The sequence below is a fragment of the Zophobas morio genome, unplaced genomic scaffold (assembly GCF_036711695.1).
Source record: "Zophobas morio isolate AGI-343-1 ecotype UQ-CSIRO unplaced genomic scaffold, CSIRO_AGI_Zmor_V1 ptg000016l, whole genome shotgun sequence".
Taxonomy (NCBI): domain Eukaryota; kingdom Metazoa; phylum Arthropoda; class Insecta; order Coleoptera; family Tenebrionidae; genus Zophobas; species Zophobas morio.
In genome coordinates, this window is record NW_026972121.1 from 2,013,315 (window position 1) to 2,036,711 (window position 23,397).

Here is a 23,397-nt window from a genome sequence, read left to right on the forward strand (position 1 = left end):
TTATATTTTTAGAATGACCGCGTCGAAATGTATTTTTTGGGGAGTTTTTGGCAAGTCGACCATTTTTCCAGAACAACTTAATAAAATTAAATATGGCAATTTTTGAATTTTTTGAATTTCAAAAAAATCAGAGTCAAACCGAAGATTTCGAAAATCTCGCTAGAGGAAAATAAACTCGCTACATTTTGACGTCGAGCTGTATATTCTACAATTTTTTGTAAATTTGTAGAAACATTTTTAAAAAGCTTAATTTTATAAAAAAAATTCGGCCCTTTTTCGACCATCTTCGAAAATTACCTAAAACATTTTTATTAGTAGATCTTGACCCCCAGAAGTTAATTGCGGCTCAATTTCTCCGATAACTCATGTCATTTTTGTAAAATCTCAATTGAAATGTGGCCTTTTTTAGGATTAACCGAAAAATTTTGACCTCAAACCGAATATTTCCAAAATCTTGCATCGCAATCACAAATACCCTATATTTTTAGAATCACCACGTCGAAATGTATTTTTTGGGGAGTTTTTGGCAAGTCTACCATTTTTCCAGAATTACTTAATAAAATTAAATCTGTCAATTTTTAAATTTTTTGAATTTTTTCAAAAAATCAGTTTCGAACCGAAGATTTCGAAAATCTCGCTAGAGGAAAATAAACTCGCTACATTTTGACGTCGAGCTGTATATTCTACAATTTTTTGTAAACTCGTAGAAACATTTTTCAAAAGCTCAATTTTATAAAAAAAATTCGACGCTTTTTCAACCATCTTCGAAAATTATCTAATACATTTTTATTAGTAGATTTTTACCCCCAGAAATTAATTGCGACTCCATTTCTCCAATAACTCACGTCATTTTTGCAGAATCGCAATTGAAATGTGGCTATTTTTGGATTTATCAAAAAATTTTGACTTCAAATCGAATATTTCTAAAATCTTGCATCGCAACCACAAACACCTTATATTTTTAAAATCACCACGTCGAAATGTGTTTTTTGGGGAGTTTTTGGCAAGTCTACCATTTTTCCAGAATAACTCAATAAAATTAAATGTCATTTTTTAAATTTTTTGAATTTTTTCAAAAAATCATTTTCAAACCGAAGATTTCGAAAATCTCGCTAGAGGAAAATAAACTCGCTACATTTTGACGTCGAGCTGTATATTCTACAATTTTTTGTAAACTTGTAGAAACATTTTTCAAAAGCTCAATTTTATAAAAAAAATTCGACGCTTTTTCAACCATCTTCGAAAATTATCTAAAACATTTTTATTTGTGGATTTTGACCTCCGGAAGTTAATTGCGGCTCCATTTCTCCGATAACTCATGTCATTTTTGCAAAATTCGCAATTGAAATGTGTCTATTTTTAAGATTTACCAAAAAATTTGTACTTCAAACTGAATATTTCTAAAATCTTGCATTGCAACCACAAACACCCCATATTTTTAAAATCACCACGTCGAAATCTATTTTTTGGGGAGTTTTTGGCAAGTCTACCATTTTCCCAGAATAACTCAATAAAATTAAATGTGTCATTTTTTAAATTTTTTGAATTTTTTAAAAAAAATCATTTTCAAACCGAAGATTTCGAAAATCTCGCCAGAGGAAAATAAACTCGCTACATTTTGACGTCGAGCTGTATATTCTACAAATTTTTGTAAACTTGTAGAAACATTTTTCAAAAGCTCAATTTTATAAACAAAATTGACGCTTTTTCAACCATCTTCGAAAATTACCTAAAATATTTTTATTTGTATATTTTGACCTCCAGAAGTTTATAGGGGCTCAATTTCTCCGATAACTCATGTCATTTTTGCAAAATCGCAATTAAAATGTGACCATTTTTAGGATTTACCAAACAATTTTGACTTCAAACCAAATATTTCCAAAATCTTGCATCGGAACCACAAACACCTTATATTTTTAGAATCACCGCGTCGAAATGTATTTTTTGGGGAGTTTTTGGCAAGTCTGCCATTTTTCCAGAACAACTTAATAAAATTAAATATGGCAATTTTTGCATTTAAAAAAAAATCAGTTTCAAACCGAAGATTTCGAAAATCTCGCTAGAGGAAAATAAACTCGCTACATTTTGACGTCGAGCTGTATATTCTACAATTTTTTGTAAATTTTACAATTTTTTTTAAACTTGCAGAAACATTTTTAAAAAGCTCAATTTTATAAAAAAAATTCGGCGCTTTTTCGACCATCTTCTAAAATTACCTAAAACATTTTTATTTGCAGATTTTGACCTCCAGAAGTTAATTGCGGCTCCCTTTCTCAAATAACTCATGTCATGTTTGCAAAATCGCAATTGAAATATGGCCATTTTTAGGATTTACCAAAAAATTTTGACCTCAAACCGATTAATTCTAAAATCTTGCATCGCAACCATAAACACCCTATAGTTTTAGAATCACCACGTCGAAATGTATTTTTTGGGGTGTTTTTACCAAATCTACCATTTTTCCAGAACAACTTAATAAAAATTAAATTTGGCAATTTTTTAATTTTTTGAATTTTTTCAAAAAAATCAATTTCAAACCGAAGATTTCGAAAATCTCGCTAGAGGAAAATAAACTCGTTACATTTTGACGTCGAGCTGTATATTCTACAATTTTTTGTAAACTTGTAGAAACATTTTTCAAAAGCTCAATTTTATAAAAAAAATGCGACGCTTTTTCCACCATCTTCGAAAATTACCTAAAACATTTTTATTTGTAGATATTGACCTCCAAAAGTTAATTGTGGTTCCATTTCTCCGATAACTCATGTCATTTTTGCAAAATCGCAACTAAAATGTGACCATTTTTAGGATTTACCAAAAAATTTTGACTTCAAACCGAAAATTTCTAAAATCTTGCATCGCAACCACAAACACCTTATATTTTTAGAATAACCACGTCGAAATGTATTTTTTGGGGAGTTTTTGGCAAGTCTACCACTTTTCCAGAATAACTTAATAAAATTAAATGTGGCAATTTTTAAATTTTTTGAATTTTTTCAAAAAAATCAGTTTCAAACCGAAGATTTCGTAAATCTCGCTAGAGGAAAATAAACTCGCTACATTTTGATGTCGAGCTCTATATTCTACTTTTTTGTAAACTTGTAGAAACATTTTTTAAAAGCTCAATTTTATAAAAAAATTCGATGCGTTTTCGACCATCTTCGAAAATTACCTAAAACAATTTTATCTGTAGATTTCGACCTCCACAAATTAATTTCGGCCCCATTTCTCCGATAATGTATATCCCAGGATTTTTGGCAACACTACCATTTTTCCAGAATAACTTAATAAAATTAAATATGACAATTTTTTAATTTTTAGAATTAAAAAAAAAACAGTTTTAAACCGAAAATTTCGAAAATGTCGGTAGTTGATTGTGCAGGGATGGAATGTGGGTTGCCTATCCTATCACTTTAAAATAATTGTAATTTTACCGTTTTTCGAGAAAACAAACTACTACACACCACAAAAGTGTCAACTTTTAACTTCATGTCAATAATTCGCATAGTGAGCATATGCGCATGCGTCTGTTTTTCCCCTATAGGTAACAAATCTGACCCTAATGCGCTTCTCTGTCTTTTTTTAAATTGTATTGAAATTTCGTTATTTGGAAGACATTGAATTATTTACTTACCTGCTTATGTACAATTCTTGTATTTTTAAGGAGCAACCAGTCAGTATGACGAAAAAATTTCTAGTCTACCTACCAGTTTTATTAATACACAGGTTGTTCGTGTGGCAGTGTGTCAAAAAGCTTTGACTGGTTATGTGGGTGTTGGAGAGGGTGTATTTAATTTGTAATCGTGATGTTTGTGATGCTTTAATGCGTATATTTTTGACAAATAAAATGTCACAAGGAGCACATCGTCCAGTAACAACCCAACATATAAATAGCCTATGAAAATGTTATAACAATGGCGCATTTTGATAGGCTAACAATATTCTTCGAAAATAATTAAAAATTATTAACTATGGTCCATGTTATAATAATGAAATTTGAAAATGTTCATTAAAATGTAATTCTTTACAGCAATATTTTTATTTACAACAGAGTAACCGTTCAATCTGAAAATGAGATTGAAGGATTTAACAAGAATACAGTATTTTAATAGTCCCAAGTTAACAGGACAATTTAAATTTATATTTTTTCTTTACAATTACGTATTAACATTATGCATTTATACATAAATTACGTTAATTTGTGATTACATTAGTATATCATTACATGCTTGGTCATTTTTGTGAAAAGAAAATATATATAAAATTAAAAAAGACATGTATTCATGTAGTCTAATTACATATACATATAAATTACGAATAGAATATAATCTAGAAAACCTTTATAATGTAACTATTCATGTACAGATAAGTTTATCATAACGATTTGTACGATTTAAACGTCACCAGCGAATTCGAAAAGAACCAGAAAAAATACACTCAACCATCGAAAGAAACGTCGTCTAGGTGATGGGTGGAGAAAATCTAGTGAGATATTTATATCGAACATATTTGTAGCAACATCAAGAAAGTTATTGTATGAAAGTTCAGTCTAACATGAGATTATGGACTGAGAGCACCGCAAATGGATATGATAGAGATACCACCATCTGTTTTATGCCTGAATTATGTTACATTAAGGAACTTTATAATAATAATAAATTTTTGATGCGCATAAAACAGATTCGTGATCAATTTTGTTCACTTCGAATAGTATGGAAGATCATGATTGATACAGATGAGTAGAATTTCAGTAATTTATCTAATCAGTTCTCGACATACTCCAAACTGTACTACCACTTACATCTAAAGTAACACGCGCTTATCCAAAAACATTAAAATTTTGCTTCAAAAAATCAAAGTATTGTCGACTTGCTATGACGAGAGCTGTGAAAACGTTGGTTTTTTGAAAAAAGAACGCTGCTAGACATTAAGTTGCGATTCGGCACATGTAGTACAACACAGACGACACAAATACACACTGTTTACTTGAATATCACAGTGAAGAATGCGATGCAGAATGTCCACATTTATTTAGAAGCGAAAAGTTTAAAGAGAACGCACGAATCAAATATGTAAGGCTCAATTTGTTAAATATTCTCTTTAGACATCGAACTTTGCTGCATACAGGTGACCCAGAAATATCGCACGACTATATTGTAAAAAAACATTCCCTTTTCGGAGGTTACACTTGTGAGCCACCTGTACTAACTAGACAACACAAAATTCTTTGTGCGAATAGAGAGAGATGTTGAAAATTATGTTGCACATATTATGATTGCGATCCAAAGTCCTCCATGCATAAAAAAATATCTATGATATTTATTACTTAATCTCTTATACTACTTGAATCACATTTTAAGTACAAATACATGAGAGGAATGTAAATATGTTATGCTTTTTTATTGCGTACTTTTTACATTTGAATATTTGTGTGATTAGACAATCATGAAGTTTCCTTTTCTTCAGTGAATGGCATATAATAATCTTATTGTTTATGTTCGGGTGAGGAGGCACATAAATATTATTTAAATGTTATATAATGATATCAAACTGCATGTAATTTTACGTCAACAGTCTGTAAGGACGGTCCATTCAACAATTAATTTATACACTGCTTGAAATGAATTATGAACACAGCTGTAAGTTTGTAGCGCTAAGAACATGCTACAGAGAAACACTGCCGTCTCACTGGTTCGGAAGGGGGTTCTCCTGACGGATGTCCGACTTTAGCTTGACGAACTCTTTCGCTACTTCGTCGTTTGTGCGTTGAGATAAAATACGCAGAATCGTCCAGCCCGTCTCGTCCATCTGGATCCGCTTGCCCAGCGACAACCAGCACGCACACGATCCCTAAAATCGACCCATGAAACTAACCCAAACTCGCGAAAAGCGCGATTTACCTTCTCCACGATGTCCTTCAGCTGCATTATAGCAACCCCGACCAGCCGATCTTCTCGAGCGAAGCAGTAGTCTTTGACGCAAATGTGCAACTCGAAGTAGTCCAACTGCTCCTCGTTACCGATTGTGCTACAAACATACAATTCAACACCAAATTCTACAACTCGTCGCCTGAGAACTTGTTGGATCTACGGACCAGAGCGCTTTCAGGCCAATATCGACTTTAAGCGATTTATCTACAAGCCGACTTTCTACTACGAAGAACTAACCCGTTTCGGACTTTACAACGAATAAGTGAACAAAGTTCTTGAATTTTCTTCAAATTTTCGATTTCCCAATTTTTTATTTTTTAATTTCCCAATTTTCCGATGTTTCAATGATACGATTTCTCAATTTTTATCTTCTTTAATTTTACGATTTTTGAATATTTCGATTTTTCAATTTTTTTTTTAAGGTTACGATTTTTCGAATTGGTTTTTTTAATTTTTTGATTTCTCAATTTTCCAATTTTTTACTTTCTCAATTTTTGGATATTCTGTAAGAATGGGATTTTTCGACTTTCCGATGTTTGGACTCCTGTATTTTTTGATTTCTCTATTTTTTACTTTTTGGATTTTCAGTTTTTTGTTAAACTTTACATTTTTCAATTTTTCGACTGTTTTATGCTTCGATTTCTCAATTTTTCAACTTTTCGATGTTTCAATTCTGCAATTTTCCGAATTTTTAGGTTTTCAATTTTCCAAAATATCTTTTTTAAAGTTTTTGATTTTTCAGTTTTTTGATTTCTCGATTTATCAATATTTTTCTTTTCAGCTTTCGATTCCTAGATTTCTCGACCTACTGATTTTTTTTTCTGGTTGTCTCAGTTTTTGAATTTTTCGATGTTTCGATTATTAGATTTCTCAGTTTTTCGATTTTTAACTTTTGGGATTTTCAATTTTTCGATTTTACAATTTTTCTATTTTACAGTTTTTCGAGTTTTTGAATTTTAGATTTTTGAATTTTAATTTTTTGATTTTTTGATGTATGGATTTCTAGATTTTTCAATTTTGCGATATTTTGATTGTTCAGTGTTTTAAATTTTAGATTTTTCGAGTTCTCCATTTTTCGATTTTTCAAATTCTGACGTTGCTAAATTTTGTTTTCTCAATTAATCTATTTTTAATATTCCCATTTCTCGACTTCTCGAAGTTTTGATTTTTCAGTTCTTCTTGGATTTTTAGACTTTTTTGGTTTTTCAATTTCTCAGTTTTCTAATTTCTTAATTTTTCAATTTTTGGATATTTGTTTCAGTTTAGAGATTTTTCAATATTTCGATTCTTCGCTTTTTCGATTTTTCGATTTCTGGATTTTTCGATTTTTTATTTTTTGGATTTGTGTTTTTCGTTTTCTTAAATTTAAATTTTCAAAGTTTTCGACTGTTTTATATTTCGATTTCTCAATTTTTCAACTTTTCGATATTTTCATTTTTCAATTTTTAATATTCTAGAGTTACCGATTTCTCGAGTTTTCAGTTCTTCTATATTTTAATTTATCAAATTTCGGAATTTTTAAATTTTCAATTTTTCAATTTTTTGAGATTTTGATTGTTCAGTCTCCCGACTTATGAATTTTTGCATTTTTAACTTTTCGATTTTTTGATTTTGGCTTATTTCGGTTTCTCAATGTTTCGATTTTTCGATTTCTCCATCTTTTGATTTTTCAATTTCTCGATGTTTCAGTTTCTGAATTTTTCAATGTTTCGATTTTTCGGTTTGTCGGTTTCTCGATTTTTTACTTTTCAACTTTTCGATGTTTCAATTCTTCAATTTTCCGAATTTTTAAGTTTTCAATTTTCCAAATTATCTTGTTTAAAGTTTTTTTGATTTTTCAATTTTTTTATTTCTCGATTTATCAATTTTTCATTTTTTAACTTTTTTTCTCAGCTTTCGATTCTCAGCTTTCGATTCCCAGATTTCTGGATCTACTGATTTTTTTTCTGGATGTCTCAGTTTTTGAATTTTTCGATGTTTCGATTATTGGATTTCTCGGTTTTTCGATATTTAACTTTTGGGCTTTTCAATTTTTCGATTTTCCAATTTTTCGATTTTTTAAATTTTAGATTTTCGAATTTTTATTTTTTGTTTTTTTTGTTTTTCAATTTCGCGATATTTTAATTGTTCAAAGTTTTAAATTTTAGATTTTTCGAGTTCTCCATTTTTTGATTTTTCAGTTCTTCAGTATTTTTATTTTTCGATTTTTCAAATTCGGACGTTGCTAAATTTTCAATTTTGTCATATAATCTATTTTTAACTTTCCCATTTCTCGACTTCGCGAAGTTTCGATTTTTCAGTTCTTCAATTCTTTGATTTTTCGACTTCGCTTTTTTTCGATTTTTCGACGTCTGGATTTTTGATTTTTTATTTTTTGGATTTTCAATTTTTCGTTTTTTTAAATTTAAATCTTTAAATTGTTCGACTGTTTTATATTTCGATTTCTCAATTTTTCAACTTTTCGATATTTCAATTTTTAGATTTTTCAAATTTCGGAATTTTTGATTTTTCGATTTTTCAATTTTTTGAGATCCCGATTTATTTTGATTTTTTCTCTCGACTTATCAATTTTTCCATGGTTAACTTTTCGATTTTGCCCTTTTCGTTGTCTCAATTTTTCGATTTTTTGACTTCTCAACTTTCCGATTTTTCGGTCTTTTGATTTTTCGATTTTTCGATGTTTTGATTTTTTAATTATCCCATTTTTCAATTTTCCAATTTTTTTAATTTTCGAGTTTGGATTTCCCGATTGGTTCATTTTTTACTTCTTCGATTTTTAATTTTTAGATTTTCATATTTTTATTTTTTTAACTTTTTGATGTTTAGATTTCCCAATTTTTCAGTTTTACGATATTTTAATTTTTCAGTGTTTTCAATTTTAGATTTTTCAATTTTTCAGTTCTTCAATATTTTTCAATTTTTCTAAATTTGACGTTTCCGAATTTTCAGTTTTTCGATTTCTCAATTAATCTGTTTTTAATTTTCCCATTTTTCCACTTCTCAAAGTTTCGATTGTTCAAAAAAAAAAAATTCAGTTTTCCGATTTCTCAATTAATCTATTTTTTATTTTCCCATTTTCGACTTGCCAAAGTTTCGATTTTTCAGTTCTTCAGTTCTTCAATTTTTCAGGTTTTTGATTTTTCAGTTTTTCGAATTTTTAAGTTCGCGATTTTTCGACTTTGCTTTTTGACTTTTCGATTTCTCAATTTTTGGATGTTTCGTGCAATTTTGTGATTTTTCAGTGTTTCGTTTCTTTATTTTTTTTTCTATTTTTCAATTTTTCGATATTTGAGTTTTGGGATTTTTAGTATTTCGATTTTTCGATTTTTCATGTTCTGGATTTTTCGATTTCTCGACTTTTGACTTTTTGGATTTTCAAATTTTCGTTTTTTAAACTTTTTGATATTTCACTTTTGCGATGTTTTAATTATTCAGTGTTATATATTTTAGATTTTTTTGATTTTTCAGTTCTTCAGCGTTTTTATTTTTCGACTTTTAAAATTTTGACGTTGTTAAATTTTCAGTCTTTTCAATTAATCTGTTTTTAATGTTATGATTATTTTCGAAGTTTCAACTTTTTAGTTCTTCAATATTTCGATTTATCGACTTTGCTTTTCTGGTTTTTCGATTCCTCAATTTTCCAATTTCTTAATTTTTGGATGTTTGTTTTAGTTTTGGAATTTTCCAATATTTTGATTCTTCGCCTTTTCTGTTCTTCGACTTCTGGATTTTTTGATTTTTCGATTTTTTATTTTTTGCATTTTTAGTTTTTCGTTTTTTAAATTTTATTTTTAAATTTTTCGACTGTTTTATATTTCGATTTCTCAATTTTTCAACTTTTAGATATTTTAATTTTTCAATTTTTAAAATTTTAGAGTTTTCGATTTCTCGACTTTTCGGTTCTTCTATATTGTAATTTTTCTAATTTTGGTATTTTTAAATTTTCAATTTTTCAATTTTTTGAGATTTCGATTTATTTTGATTGTTTCCCTCGACTTATCAATTTTTCCATTTTTAACTTTTCCATTTTGTCCTGTTTCAGTTTCTCAATTTTCGATTTCTCGATGTCTATGTTTCGATTTTTCGGTTTGTCGGTTTTTCGGTTTTTTCAATTTTCCAATTTCTTTAACTTCGAGTTTCTATTTCTCGATTGGTTGATTAGTTTTTTGATTTTTTGATATTTAGATTTCTCCATTTTTCAGTTTCTTACGTTATTTTAATTTTTCATTGTTCTAAATTTTAGATTTTTCGATTTTTCAGTTCTTTAATATTTTTTAATTTTCCAAATTTTGACGTTTCTGAATTTTCAGTTTTCCGGTTTCTCAATTAATCTATTTTTTTATTTTCCCATTTCCCGACTTCCCAAAATTTCGATCTTTCAGTTCTTTAGTTTCTGAATTTTTTGACTTTTCGATTTCTCAATTTTTCAATTTTTTAATTCTACAATTTTTGGATATTTGGTTACATTTTTTGTGATTTTTCAGTTTTTCTTCTATTTTTCAATTTTTCGATATTTGAGTTTTGGGATTTTTTAGTATTTCGACTTTTCGATTTTTCAAGTTCTGGATTTTTCGATTTCTCGAGTTTTGAGATTTTCAGTTTTTAGTTTTTTAGTTTCTAAAATTTTGGATTTTTCAACTTTTCGTATACTTCGATTTCTCAATTTTTCAATTTTTAAAATTATAGGTTTTTGATTTCCCGAATTTTAAGTTCTTTTACATTTCAATTTTTCGATTTTCGGAATTTTTAATTTTCAATTTTCCAAATTTTTTTTAATTTTCCCATTTTCTAATCTTTCGATGTTTAAATTTTTCAATTTCTCGATTTTCAAATTTTAGATTTTCCAAGTTTGGCTTCCTCAATTTTACAATTCTTCGATATTTGTATTTTTCAATATTAAATTTTAGATTTTTCGATTTCTTGATTTTTAAACAGTTCTTCAATATTTCTATTTTTCAACCTTTTTAAATTTAGTCATCTTGGTTTTTCGATTTTAAAATTTTTCGACTTTTCGATTTTGAGATTTCTCGATTTTTTAAGTTTTCGATTTCTCAATTTTTTCAAACATTATCAATTTTGGGAACCTCTCAATTTCTGGTTTTTCAATTTTCGAGTGTAGATTTCTAGATTGGTTTTGATTCATGAGTTTTTCGATTTTTAAATTTTTGATTTTTTGATATTTTGATGTTTAGATTTCTCCATTTTTCAATTTTACATTTTAATTTTTCGGTGTTTTAAATTTTCGATTTTTCGATTTTTTAGTTCTTTAGTATTTTTAAATTTTTCAAATATTTACTTCTAAATTTTCAGTTTTCCGATTTCTCAATTAATCTGTTTTTTTTTATTTTCCCATTTCCCGACTTCCCAAAATTTCGATCTTTCAGTTCCTCAGTTCTTGAATTTTTCAGTTTTTCGAATATTTAAGTTTGCGATTTTTTGATTTTGCTTTTTTGACTTCGATTTCTCAATTTTTCAATTTTTAAATACCCAATTTTTGATATTTCGTTCAATTTTGTGATTTTTTAGTATTTCGGCTTTTCGATATTTCAAATTCTGGATTTTTCGATATCTCGACTTTTTACTTTTTGGATTTTCAATTTTAAAATTTTAGAATTTACAATTTTTCGAATTTTCAGTTCTTCAACTTTTCGATTTTTAGATTTCCTGATTTTTTAAGTTTTCGATTTCTCAATTTTTTCAAAATTATCACTTTTAGGAACTTTTCAATTTCTGATTTTTTAATTTTTCGATATTTTAATTAAACACAATAATTAAAGAATTAGTTTTTAATTAAGTGAGAACGCTTAGAGTCTGTAGATCTAATAAGTTCTCATACGACGACCCAATACTCACAAGTGGAATGTTTCGTTATATTTTGGCGACCAGTTGTTCGATTTTGATTTGGTTGCGTGCTTGCGCTTCTTGTCGGAAAGGTGAGGCCCGATCAGGTTCACTTCCACGAACGGCCGGAACATCCCCGACACCACGTTCCACTTCAAGTCGTTGGCAGCCACCACTGTTTACCCAAAGTTGTTAAAAACGTTCGTAATTTCTCAATTTCGCGAAAAGTACGCTACCTTTGACTGTTACTTTGTGCTCTCCGGTACCGGGGTGAGTGAACAGGTCGACTTGAATGGAGACCTCCCCCACGCTGCCCTCCTGTCCATCAAGGGTATCTGCAACGGGTCCCAAAGGTAACAGTTGGAAAAACGCACGGTGGAGTTGTGTGTTTTGGTCTAAATTATGTACAAACTCAATAAAACGTAACGGAAAGTCGTAGTAGTAACGCATGCGGGTTGAGATAAGTCTGGGCATGCAGTCCCTAAGGGTTGGAAGTAAACCGATTGGAGTCGTTGTCTACGAAATTGAAAATAAAACGAATCTGCATGCAAGAATTTGGCTTGACTCGACGGGGTCTAAAAATTTAAATTAGGTATATTATAGAAAACGAAGGGAACGAAAATCGCATGCACTGTAATAATGTGACTGTGCTGATCGTCTGTATTAATATGATATCCCCTGAGCTCGCCGCCGACTTTCCTATAAACGCTAACTACCAGCTCCCTCTATGCTGCACTAAGACTGTTAAAACACTATGAAATTGCATGTGCGCATTGCCTGAACTAGCAACAATCTTTGCGTTTCTTGAATACTTTTGCATTCCCTCTACCTTGTCGACTCTCTCTTCTCTTTTTAGCTTTCAACGGTTCTTCTAAGGCCTCTAGTCCCGTCTCAGTTTCGTCTCGTTCAATCGAGATTTGTCGTTGCATCATTGTTTCTTTATTGTTAAGCGGCACTTAGATAAGAAGATTAGATAAATACAGTGTCGTGTGTGACCAAACCCCCGACCCTATCGTCACCCACTCACCTTCATTGATTTGCGTCGTGACAAAAGTCTTTATTAGAGTGTCGGTAGTTTGCGTATATAGAGATAAGGCGTAACGCAAACTTTGCAGTTCTGAACTTTTATCCAGGAACGCTTTCTTGAGACCATTGCCTCCGGCGTGGAAATACTGCTTGATGGTGTCTAGAGCCACGTCTAAGACGGCGCATTGCTTAGGTGACAAGTTCTTCTCGACTTCTTTGGATATGTCCATGACGCCACTGAGGGCGTTCTTCATGTCCTGTTTGCCCGTCATGTGGTTCTTGAAGATGGATGACATATCTTCGATCTTTTTGGTTTTGGTGGCTAAGCTCCGAGCGTTGTCCGTCAGACTCTTGAACATCATCTGAAAGAATCGAGTTACCTTGCGCCACCATATTGTCGGTAGTACTACCGTCTTGTCCGTCATGGGAGGTAGTACTACGGTCTTCTCGAGGATCCTCATCACGATCTTCCACAGTTCTTTCAACAAACGCTTGAGGACGGTCTTCTCGCAGGACTGAGCGTAGAGGGAGAGAGACCCGTCGAGGAGGTCCATCAGAGGTCGAAGTACCTCGTCGGCTTCACCCGCCACTACGTTTCGTTGCGCCGGTTGACTAGTACCGGGTTGACCACCACCCTTGATGTTCAACAACAAGTCGCCCAGTTCTTTCACGCTTGAAGTTATTCGAGGTTCGAGACTAAAACCGACACGCTTAACCAAAGTCAAAATGGTGTAAGGTAGTACCTCAAGGCGAACTGTGTTGCCAGTTCGTCCAAACACCCATTCAAAGTCTGCTGAAGGTCCTTCAATATATTTGCTGCGTCCTCTTCAAGTTTCTCCCCACCCATCGACTCAAACATCTTCTCTAATTGTACCCGTAGTTGTTGTATGTTGTTCATAAGAATACAAGCCTGGAATTGAACATCACCCAACGAACGCAAAATAACTCAGGACTTACTATTCGTTCCTCCTTGAGGTGTTCCGGGAACTCCCTTTTAACAATATCCGCGTACGCAATCAGCACCTTGACGATGGTCTTCGCAAACCGTTTCATATACCGTTTCCAGATCTCCGGGTCGGGACACTCCAGTTTCGAAACGACGTCGAAGCACTGGGTCAATTGGGTAAACACATCCACTACAGAATTAGAAAACAGAGCGTGCTCGCTGCTTTTTTGGAACTGGAATTTTTTTAGGGGTTAGATGGTGGCGGGAGGTGGGGGTTCACTTACGCAATCCTTTTTGTCTCTGTTGAAGGCACCGTGTAGGTATTCTAAGGAAACGTCGTCGTTCTCGTTCAACCACTGCATGACGAAAGGTTCGAACCATGCGGGATATTCAGGCACTGCACCTTTGTACGGAGGCACGTCTCGAACGTAGTTCGAGTATAACCATTTTACTTTGAAGTGAAGGTTCATGTACGCGGAGGATTTGCACAGGCGGTGTTGCTCGTGCTCTTCGAGGGCGTATTTCATGTCTACGGCGAAGAGGCTCCACATGGTGGCGGCCGAAAGCTGGAACAGAGTGACGGTGGAGATTTTGTAGTAGGAGGGGTAGGGGTTAAGCGTGACAGCCGCGCCGGGCCACCGTATTAGCGGCGCCGCCTCGGCAGGAGCTGAAGCAGCGCTGACTAGTGAGGCGCTGTCGCCAAATGTTTTTTCTTTCGATTTTATTATTTCTGCTTTATTGAAATTTTCAGTTTTTGGTTTTTCAATTCCTAGATTTAGGTTAGATTTTCAAAGTTTCCGTTTTATACTTTTTAAAACTAAAAAAAGTGCAAAATCTAAAAGCTGAAAATCGAAGAATCGAAGAAACGGAAAATTGGAACATTGAAAAATCAAAAATCGGGAAATTTAAACTCCAAATCGAAAAATGAAAAAATTAAAAAACTATTAAATAGACAAATTGAAAAATTAAATCTGGAGAAATTGCAAAATTGAAGATTATGGAATAAAAAAATTGAAAAATCTGGGAATTGAAAAACCTAATATTGAAAAAAAAACGAAAAATTAAAGAATCTAAAATTGAAAAATCGAAAAATAGCAAATCGGAAATTTGAACAATGGAATAAAGGAAATATTGAAAAATCAAAAATCGAGAGATTTAAAAACTGAAAAAAATTAATAAATCCTAAAGTTGGGAAGAAGAAAAACGAGTCGAATCGAAAAATTGAAAAATGGGATAAATGAAAATTTTTAAAATCCAGTAATTCAAAAATGAAAACATTCTAAAATCGTGAACTTCAAAAAGATGAAAAAGTTTAAAAATTATAATTAACACTGCATATCTAAAATTTAAAGAATCAAATAATTCAGAAATCGAAAAACTGAAAAATATACAATTGCGAATTGAAAACGTGAAAAATCCAAGAATTCTAAAATTTCACATTGAAAAAGAGAAAAATTATAAAATCAGAACAATGAAAACCATGAAAAAATAAAAAAACCGAAAGGAAAAATTGCAAATCGAAAATTTGAAGAAAAGAAAATTTGAAAAATCGAAAACTTGAAGTATTGAAAAATCAAAAATCGAGACATTTATAAACTGAAAAAAATTAAATCGATTCGAAAAATTAGAAAATCAAAAAATTATTAAATTGAAAATGGAAAAATGAAATAGGGAGAAATTGAAAGATCGGATGAATGAAAATTTTTAAAATCCATTAACTGAAAAATGAAAAAATCTAAAATCCAAAACTTCAAAAAGATGAAAATTAAAAAAATATATAATTAATACTACATATTTAAAATTAAAATTAGAAAAATTGCAAAATTGGAAGTTAAAGAATCAAGAAATTCAGAAATCGAGGAACTGAAAAATCTAAAATTGAAAAAATGAAAAATTAAAAAATCTAAAATTGAAAAATTAAAAAATTGCGAACTGAAAACTTGAAAAATCCAAAAATTGTAAAATTTTACATTGAAAAAGAGACAAATTATAAAATCACAACAATGAAAACCCGAAGAATTGAAAAAATACAAAAATAAAAACCGAAAGGAAAAATGCAAATCGAAAATTTGAAGAAATGAAAATTGAAGAATCGAAAAATTGAAATATTGATACTCGAAAAACAAGTGAATAAGTTTCGAAAAACTGTAAATTAAAAATAACAGAAACGAAACATTGCGAAAATATGAAACTGAAAAAACGAAAAATTAAAAAGTCTAAAATTCAAAAATCGAAAAATTGAAAATCCAGAGATTGCAAATCGGAAACTTAAAAAATCCAAAAATTGTAAAATTTCACATTGAAAAAGGAAAGAATTATAAAATCGGAACAGTAAAAGTATAGTAATCGAGTCCATCTGACATCACAATGTTTAGTTTTTTCATTTCATTTAGTATTTCAATTTTTCTTTGGATTTTCTTATTTTCGGTTTATTGAAATTTTGAATTTTTGTTTTTTCAATTCCTAGATTTAGATTAGATTTTCAAAGCTTCCATTTTATACATTTTCGTTTTTTATTTTTGCAAAATCGAAAAATTAAAAAATAGAAAAACTAAAAAAAAATGTGCAAAATCTAAAAGCTGAAAATCGAAGAATCGAAGAAACGGATAATTGGAACATTGAAAAATCAAAAATCGAGAAATTTAAACTTAAAATTATTAAATCGAAAGATTGGAAAGAAAAAACAAATCGAATCGAAAAATGAAAAAATTAAAAAACTATTAAATAGGAAAATTGATAAATTAAATCTGGAGAAATTGAACAATTAAAAATTGAAAAATTTAAAAATCGAATAAACGAAAATTTTTAAAATCCAGTAATCAAAAAATGAAAAATTTGTAAAAAATCTTAAACTTCAAAAAGCTGAAAAATGTTAAAAATTACAATTAATATTACATATTTAAAATAAAATCTAGAGAAATTGCAAAATTGAAGATTATGGAATCAAAAAAGTGAAAAATCTAGGAACTGAAAAATCTCAAATTGAAAAAAGACGAAAAATTAAAGAATCTAAAATTGAAAAAAATTAATAAATCCAAAAGTTGGGAAGAAGAAAAACGAGTCGAATCGAAAAATTGAAAAATGGGATAAATGGAAATTTTTAAAATCCGGTAATTCTAAAATCGTGAACTTCAAAAAGATGAAAAAGTTAAAAAAATATAATTTACACTACATATGTAAAATTAAAACTAGAAAAACTGTAAAATTGAAAATTAAAGATCCAAATAATTCAGAAATCGAGAACCTGAAAAATCTACAAGCGAATTGAAAACTTGAAAAATCCAAAAATTCTAAAATTTCACATTGAAAAAGAGGAAAATTATGAAATCAGAACAATAAAAACCGAACAATGGAAAAAGTAAAAAAAAAATGCAAATCAAAAATTTGAAGAATCGAAAAATTGAAATGGTGAAAATTCAAAAATCAAGAAATTTAAAAACTGAAAAAATAATGAATCAAAAATTGGAAAGAAGAAACGAATCGATTTGAAAAATTAGAAAATCAAAAATTATTAAATCGAAAATTGAAAAATCAAATATGGAAAAATTAAAAGGTTAAAAATCGAAAAATTGTAAAATCCAATAAATGAAAATTTTTAAAATCCACTAATCGAAAAATGAAAAAATTCTAAAATCGGAAACTTCAAAAAGATGAAAAACTTAAAAAATTTAATTAATACTGAATATTTAAAATTAAACTTAGAAAAATTGCGAAATTGGAAAATAAGAATCAAGAAATTCAAAAATCGAGGAACTGAAAAATCTAAAATTGAAAAAATGAAAAATTAAAAAATCTAATATTGAAAAATCGAGAAATTGAAAATCGAAGAATCGAAGAAACGGAAAATTGGAACATTGAAAAATCAAAAATCGAGAAATTTAAACTCTGAAAAACAATTTTAAATCGCAAAATTGGAAAGAAGAAAAAACAAATCGAATCGAAAAATGAAAAAATTAAAAACTATGAAATAGGAAAATTGAAAAATTAAATCTGGAGAAATTGAACAATTAAAAATTGAAAAATTTAAAAATCGTATAAATGAAAATTTTTAAAATCCATTAACTGAAAAATGTAAAAATTCTAAAATCAAAAATTTGAAAAAAATTAAAATTTAAGAAATATATAATTAATACTATAATTTAAAATTAGTAATAGAAAAATTGCAAAATTGGAAATTAAAGAATCAAGAAATTCAGAAATCGAGGAACTGAAAAATCTAAAATTGAAAAAATGAAAAATTAAAAACCGAAAGGAAAAATGCAAATCGAAAATTTGAAGAAATGAAAATTGAAGAATCGAAAAATTGAAATATTAAAACTCGAAAAATCGAACAAATGAATAAGTTTCGAAAAACTGTAAATTAAAAATTAAAGAAATGAAAAACTGCGAAAATATGAATCTGAAAAAAGAAAAATTAAAAAGTCTAAAATTCAAAAATCGAAAAATTGAAAATCTAAAAATTGCAAATCGGAAACTTAAAAAATCCAAAAATTGTGAAATTTCACATCGAAAAAGAAAAGAATTATAAAATCGCAACAGTAAAAATATAGTAATCGAGTCCATCTGATATCACAATGTTTAGTTTTTTCATTTCATTTAGTATTTCAATTTTTCTTCGGATTTTCTTACTTTCGGTTTATTGAAATTTTGAATTTTTGTTTTTCAATTCCTAGATTTAGATTAGATTTTCAAAGTTTCAATTTTATATTTTTTCGTTTTTTATTTTTTAAAAATCGAAAAATTAAAAAATAGAAAAACTAAAAAAAAGTGCAAAATCTAAAAGCTGAAAAACGAAGAATCCAAGAAACGGAAAATTGGAGCATGGAAAAATAAAAAATCGGGAAATTTATACTCTGAAAAAAAAATTAAATCGAAAAATTGGAAAGAAGGAAAAACAAATCGAATCGAATAATGAAAAAATTAAAAAACTATTAAATAGGAAAATTGAAAAATTAAATCTGCAGAAATTGAACAATTAAAAATTGAAAAATTTAAAAATCGATTAAATGAAAATTTTTAAAATGCAGTAATTAAAAAATGAAAAATTTCTAAAAAATCTTAAACTTCAAAAAGCTGAAAAATTTTAAAAATTATAATGGATATTACATATTTAAAATAAAATCTAGAGAAATTGCAAAATTGAAGATTATGGAATCAAGAAATTGAAAAATCAAGGAACTGAAAAATCTAAAATTGAAAAAAAAAAACGAAAAATTAAAGAATCTAAAATTGAAAAATCGAAAAATTGCAAATCGAAAACTTGAAAAATCCAAAAAGTTGTAAAATTTCACGTTGAGGAAGAGAAAAATTATAAAATCAGATCAATGAAAACCCAAAAAACTGAAAAAATAAAAAACCGAATCGAAAATTTGAACAATCGAATAAAGGAAATTTTAAAAAATCAAAAATCGAGAAATTTGAAAACTCAAAAAAATTAATAAATCCAAAAGTTGGGAAGAAGAAAAACGAGTAGAATCGAAAAATTGAAAAATGAGATAAGTGAAAATTTTTAAAATCCAGTAATTCAAAAATGAAAACATTTTAAAATCGTGAACTTCAAAAAGATGAAAAAGTTTAAAAATTATAATTAACACTACATATTTAAAATTTAAAGAATCAAATAATGCAGAAATCGAGAAACTGAAAAATCTACAATTGCGAATTGAAAACTTGAAATCTCCAAAAATTATAAAATTTCACATTGAAAAAGAGATAAATTATAAAATCAGAACAATGAAAAACATGAAAAAATAAGAAAACCGAAACGAAAAATTGCAAATCGAAAATTTGAAGAAAAGAAAATTTGAAAAATCGAAAAGTTGAAATATTGAAAAATCAAAAATCGAGACATTTAAAAACTGAAAAAAATTAAATCGATTCGAAAAATTAGAAAATTAAAAAATTATTAAATCGAAAATGGAAAAATTAAATAGGAATAAATTGAAAAATCGGATGAATGAAAATTTTTAAAATCCATTAACTGAGAAATGAAAAAATTCTAAAATCGAAAACTTCAAAAAGATGCAAATTTAAAAAATATATAATTAATGCTACATATTTAAAATTAAAATTAGAAAAATTGCAAAATTAGAAATTAAAGAATCAAGAAATTCAAAAATCGAGGAACTGAAAAATCTAAAATTGAAAAATCGAAAAATTGCGAATTGAAAACTTGAAAAATCAAAACATTGTAAAATTTCACATTGAAAAAAAGAAAAATTATAAAATCAGAACAATGAAAAACCGAACAATAGAAAAAGTAAAAAAATAAAAAATACTAATCGAAAAATGAAAATCGAAAATTTGAAGAATCGAAAAATTGAAATGGTGAAAATTCAAAAATCGAGAAATTCAAAAACTGACATAAAATTAATTAATCGAAAAATTGGAAAGAAGAAAAGAGAATTGATTTGAAAAATTAGAAAATCAAAAATTATTAAATCAAAATTGAAAAATCAAATATGGAAAAATTAAAAGGTTAAAAATCGAAAAATTGTAAAATCGAATAAATGAAAATTTTTAAAATCAACTAATTGAAAAAGAAAAAAATTCTAAAATCGGAAACTTCAAAAAGATGAAAAACTTACAACAATATATATGGTTAATACTACATATTTAAAATTAAAATTAGAAAAATTTTCCAATAAGAATCAAGAAATTGAAAAATCGAGGAACTGAAAAATCTAAAATTGAAAAAATGAAAAATTAAAAAATCTTAAATTGAAAAATCGAAAAGTTGAAAATCGGAAAATTGCGAATTGAAAACTTGAAAAATCCAAAAATTGTAAAATTTTACATTGAAAAAGAGAAAAATTATAAAATCGGAACAATGAAAACGCGAAGAATTGAAAAAATAAAAAACCGAAACGAAAAATAGCAAATCGAAAAATCGAACAAATGAAAAAGTTTCGAAAAATTGTATATCAAAAATTAAAGAATCGAAAAAATGCGAAAACATGAAACTGAAAAATCTAAAACTAAAAAATCGAAAATTTGAAGAATTGAAAAATGGAAATATTGAAAATCGAAAATTCAAATAAATGAAAAAGTTTCCAAAAATTAGAAAATTATGAAACAAAACATTGACCAACTGAAAGATTGAAAAAAGAAAGAAAATAAAAAACCGAAACGAAAAGTTCCAAATCGAAAAAGTGGAAAATGGAAAAACTGCAAATCGAAGAACCGAAGAAACGAAAAATTGAAACATTGAAAAATCAAAAATCGAGAAAATTGAAAAAACTAATGAACTGAAAAATTGAAAATAAGAAAAAACGAATAGAATCGAAAAATTGGAAAACCCAAATATCGTAAAATCGAAAAATTATGGTCAAAATTGTGAAGTCGAAAAACTGTAACACCAAAAGTCGAAACATTGAAAAATCAAATACTTATAGAAAATTTGAAAAATTGGAGAACTAATAAACCAAAAAGTTTTAAAATCCAGTCACTGAAAAATGAAAAAATTCTAAAATCGATTTTTCGATTTTTCAAGTTCTGGATTTTTCTATTTCTCGACTTTTGACTTTTTGGATTTTCAATTTTTCGTTTTTTAAACTTTTTTTGATATCTCAGTTTTGCGATATTTTAATTGTTCAGTGTTTTAAATTTTAGATTTTTTTGATTTTTCAGTTCTTCAGTATTTTTATTTTTCGACTTTTCAAATTTTGACATTAAATTTTCAGTTTTCTCAATTAATCTATTTTTAATTTTCCCATTGTTTTCGAAGTTTCGATTTTTCAGTTCTTCAATTTTTCGATTTATCCAAAAAATTTTTGGTTTTTCGATTTCTCAGTGTTCCAATTTCTTAATTTCTCAACTTTTGGATGTTTGTTTCAGTTTTGGTATTTTTCAATATTTTGATTCTTCTCCTTTTCGATTCTTCTCCTTTTCGATTCTTCGCCTTCTGGATTTTTAGATTTTTCGATTTTTTATTTTTTGGTTTTTCAGTTTTAATTTTTAAATTTTTCGACCGTTTTATATTTTGGTTTCTCAATTTTTCAAATTTTCGATATTTTAACTTTTCAATTTTCAAAATTCTAGAGTTTTCGATTTCTCGACTTTTCGGTTCTTGTATATTTTAATTTTGCAAATTTTGGAATTTTTAAATTTTCGATTTTTCAATTTTTTGAGATTTTAATAAATGAAAAAGTTTTAAAATTCAGTCACTGAAAAATGAAAAAATTCTAAAATCGTAAACTTGTAAATTTTACAAAATTCGAATTAGCACTATATATCTAAAATGAAAAGAAAAAATGCAAAATTAAAGAAACGAAAAATCCAGAAACTGAAAAATTTAAATTTGAAAAAACGAAAAATTAAAAAATTTAAATTTGAAAACCGAAAAATTGCAAATCGAAAAATCGTAAAACTTTACATTGAAAAAGAGAAAAATTATAATATCAAAACCGTGAAAACAGAAAAATTGAGAAAATAAAAAAACCGAAACGCAAAATAGCAAATCGAAAATTTGAAGAATCGAAAAATGGAAATATTAAAAATGGAAAAATTGAATAAATGAAAAAGTTTCGAAAAATTGTATATCAAAAATTAAGAATCGAAAAACTGCGAAAACATGAAACTGAAAAATCTAAAACTAAAAAATCGAAAAATTGAAAATCGAAAAATTGCAAATCGCAAATTTGAAGAATCGAAGAATGGAAATATTGAAAATCGAAAAATCAAATAAGTGGAAAAGTTTCCAAAAATTAGAAAATTATGAAATTGAAAAATCTAAAATTGAAGAAAAATTAATAAATCTAAAACTTGAAAAATCCAAAAATTACAAAACTTCGCATGAAAAAAACTCGAAATGTGTATATCGTAAAACTGAAGAAACAAAAAAAAATGAAAAATACAGAAATTGTTAAACGAAAAGTTGAAGAAGTGCCAAATTGGAAAGATTGAAATTGAAAAAACAAAACAATTATAAAATCCGGACCAAAAAATATATGAAATAAAAGGCCGAAACGAAATATTGCAAATCGAAACTTTAAAGAAATGATGAATTGAAGACTAAAAAATTGAAATATTAAAAATAGAAAAATTGAAAAGTTTTAAATTCCAATAAATGAAAAATGAAACACATAAAATTGAACACGTGAAAAATTTTAAAAAGTAGCATAATTATTAGATATTTAAAATGAAAACTAGAAAAATTGAAAATCAAAAATTGAAGAAACGAAAAATTTAAAAATAATGGAACTAAATCAAAAATTGAAAACCGAAACGAAAAATTGCAAATCGAAACAGTGAAAAATATAAAAATTGAAACATCGAAAAGTGGAAAATCCTAAAACCAAAAATTGAAAAATGTAAAAGTAGAATAAATGAAAAAGTTTTAAATTCCAATAAATCAAAAATGGAAATCATAAAACTAAAAATCTGAAAAATTTAACAAGTAGTATAATTATTACTATTTAAAATGAAAAAAAAAAAAATTCGAATTAAAAATTGAAGAAATGAAACATTAAAAAATCAAGAAACTGATAAATGTAAAATTGAAGAAACAAAAAATTAAAAAATTTTAATGTTGTAAAAGCGAAAATTGAAAACCGAAAAATTGAAAAACCAAAAACTGAAAAATTCCACATTAAAAAAAGGAAAATTATAAAATCAAAACATTGAAAAACCGAAAAATTAAAAAAAATAGAGAAA

At 27.7% G+C, this 23,397-nt stretch overlaps 1 protein-coding gene across 3 annotated transcripts in view; it reads right to left on the bottom strand.

Moving 5' to 3' along the window:
* Positions 1-4,251: 4,251 nt before the first annotated feature.
* The window catches only part of LOC135129545 (protein unc-13 homolog A), a 186,925-nt gene continuing 167,779 nt past the window's right edge, over positions 4,252-23,397 (bottom strand). For all 3 annotated transcript variants that reach the window (XM_064056714.1, XM_064056711.1, XM_064056712.1), the window contains 9 exons: positions 14,028-14,309; positions 13,755-13,976; positions 13,541-13,707; positions 13,208-13,493; positions 12,799-13,159; positions 12,008-12,106; positions 11,784-11,946; positions 5,901-6,027; positions 4,252-5,850 (listed from right to left, as the gene is read on the bottom strand). In XM_064056714.1, the coding sequence (XP_063912784.1) occupies positions 5,686-5,850; positions 5,901-6,027; positions 11,784-11,946; positions 12,008-12,106; positions 12,799-13,159; positions 13,208-13,493; positions 13,541-13,707; positions 13,755-13,976; positions 14,028-14,309 (1,872 nt within the window). In that variant the 3' untranslated portion in view covers positions 4,252-5,685. The remainder of the gene's footprint in view (positions 5,851-5,900; positions 6,028-11,783; positions 11,947-12,007; positions 12,107-12,798; positions 13,160-13,207; positions 13,494-13,540; positions 13,708-13,754; positions 13,977-14,027; positions 14,310-23,397) is intronic.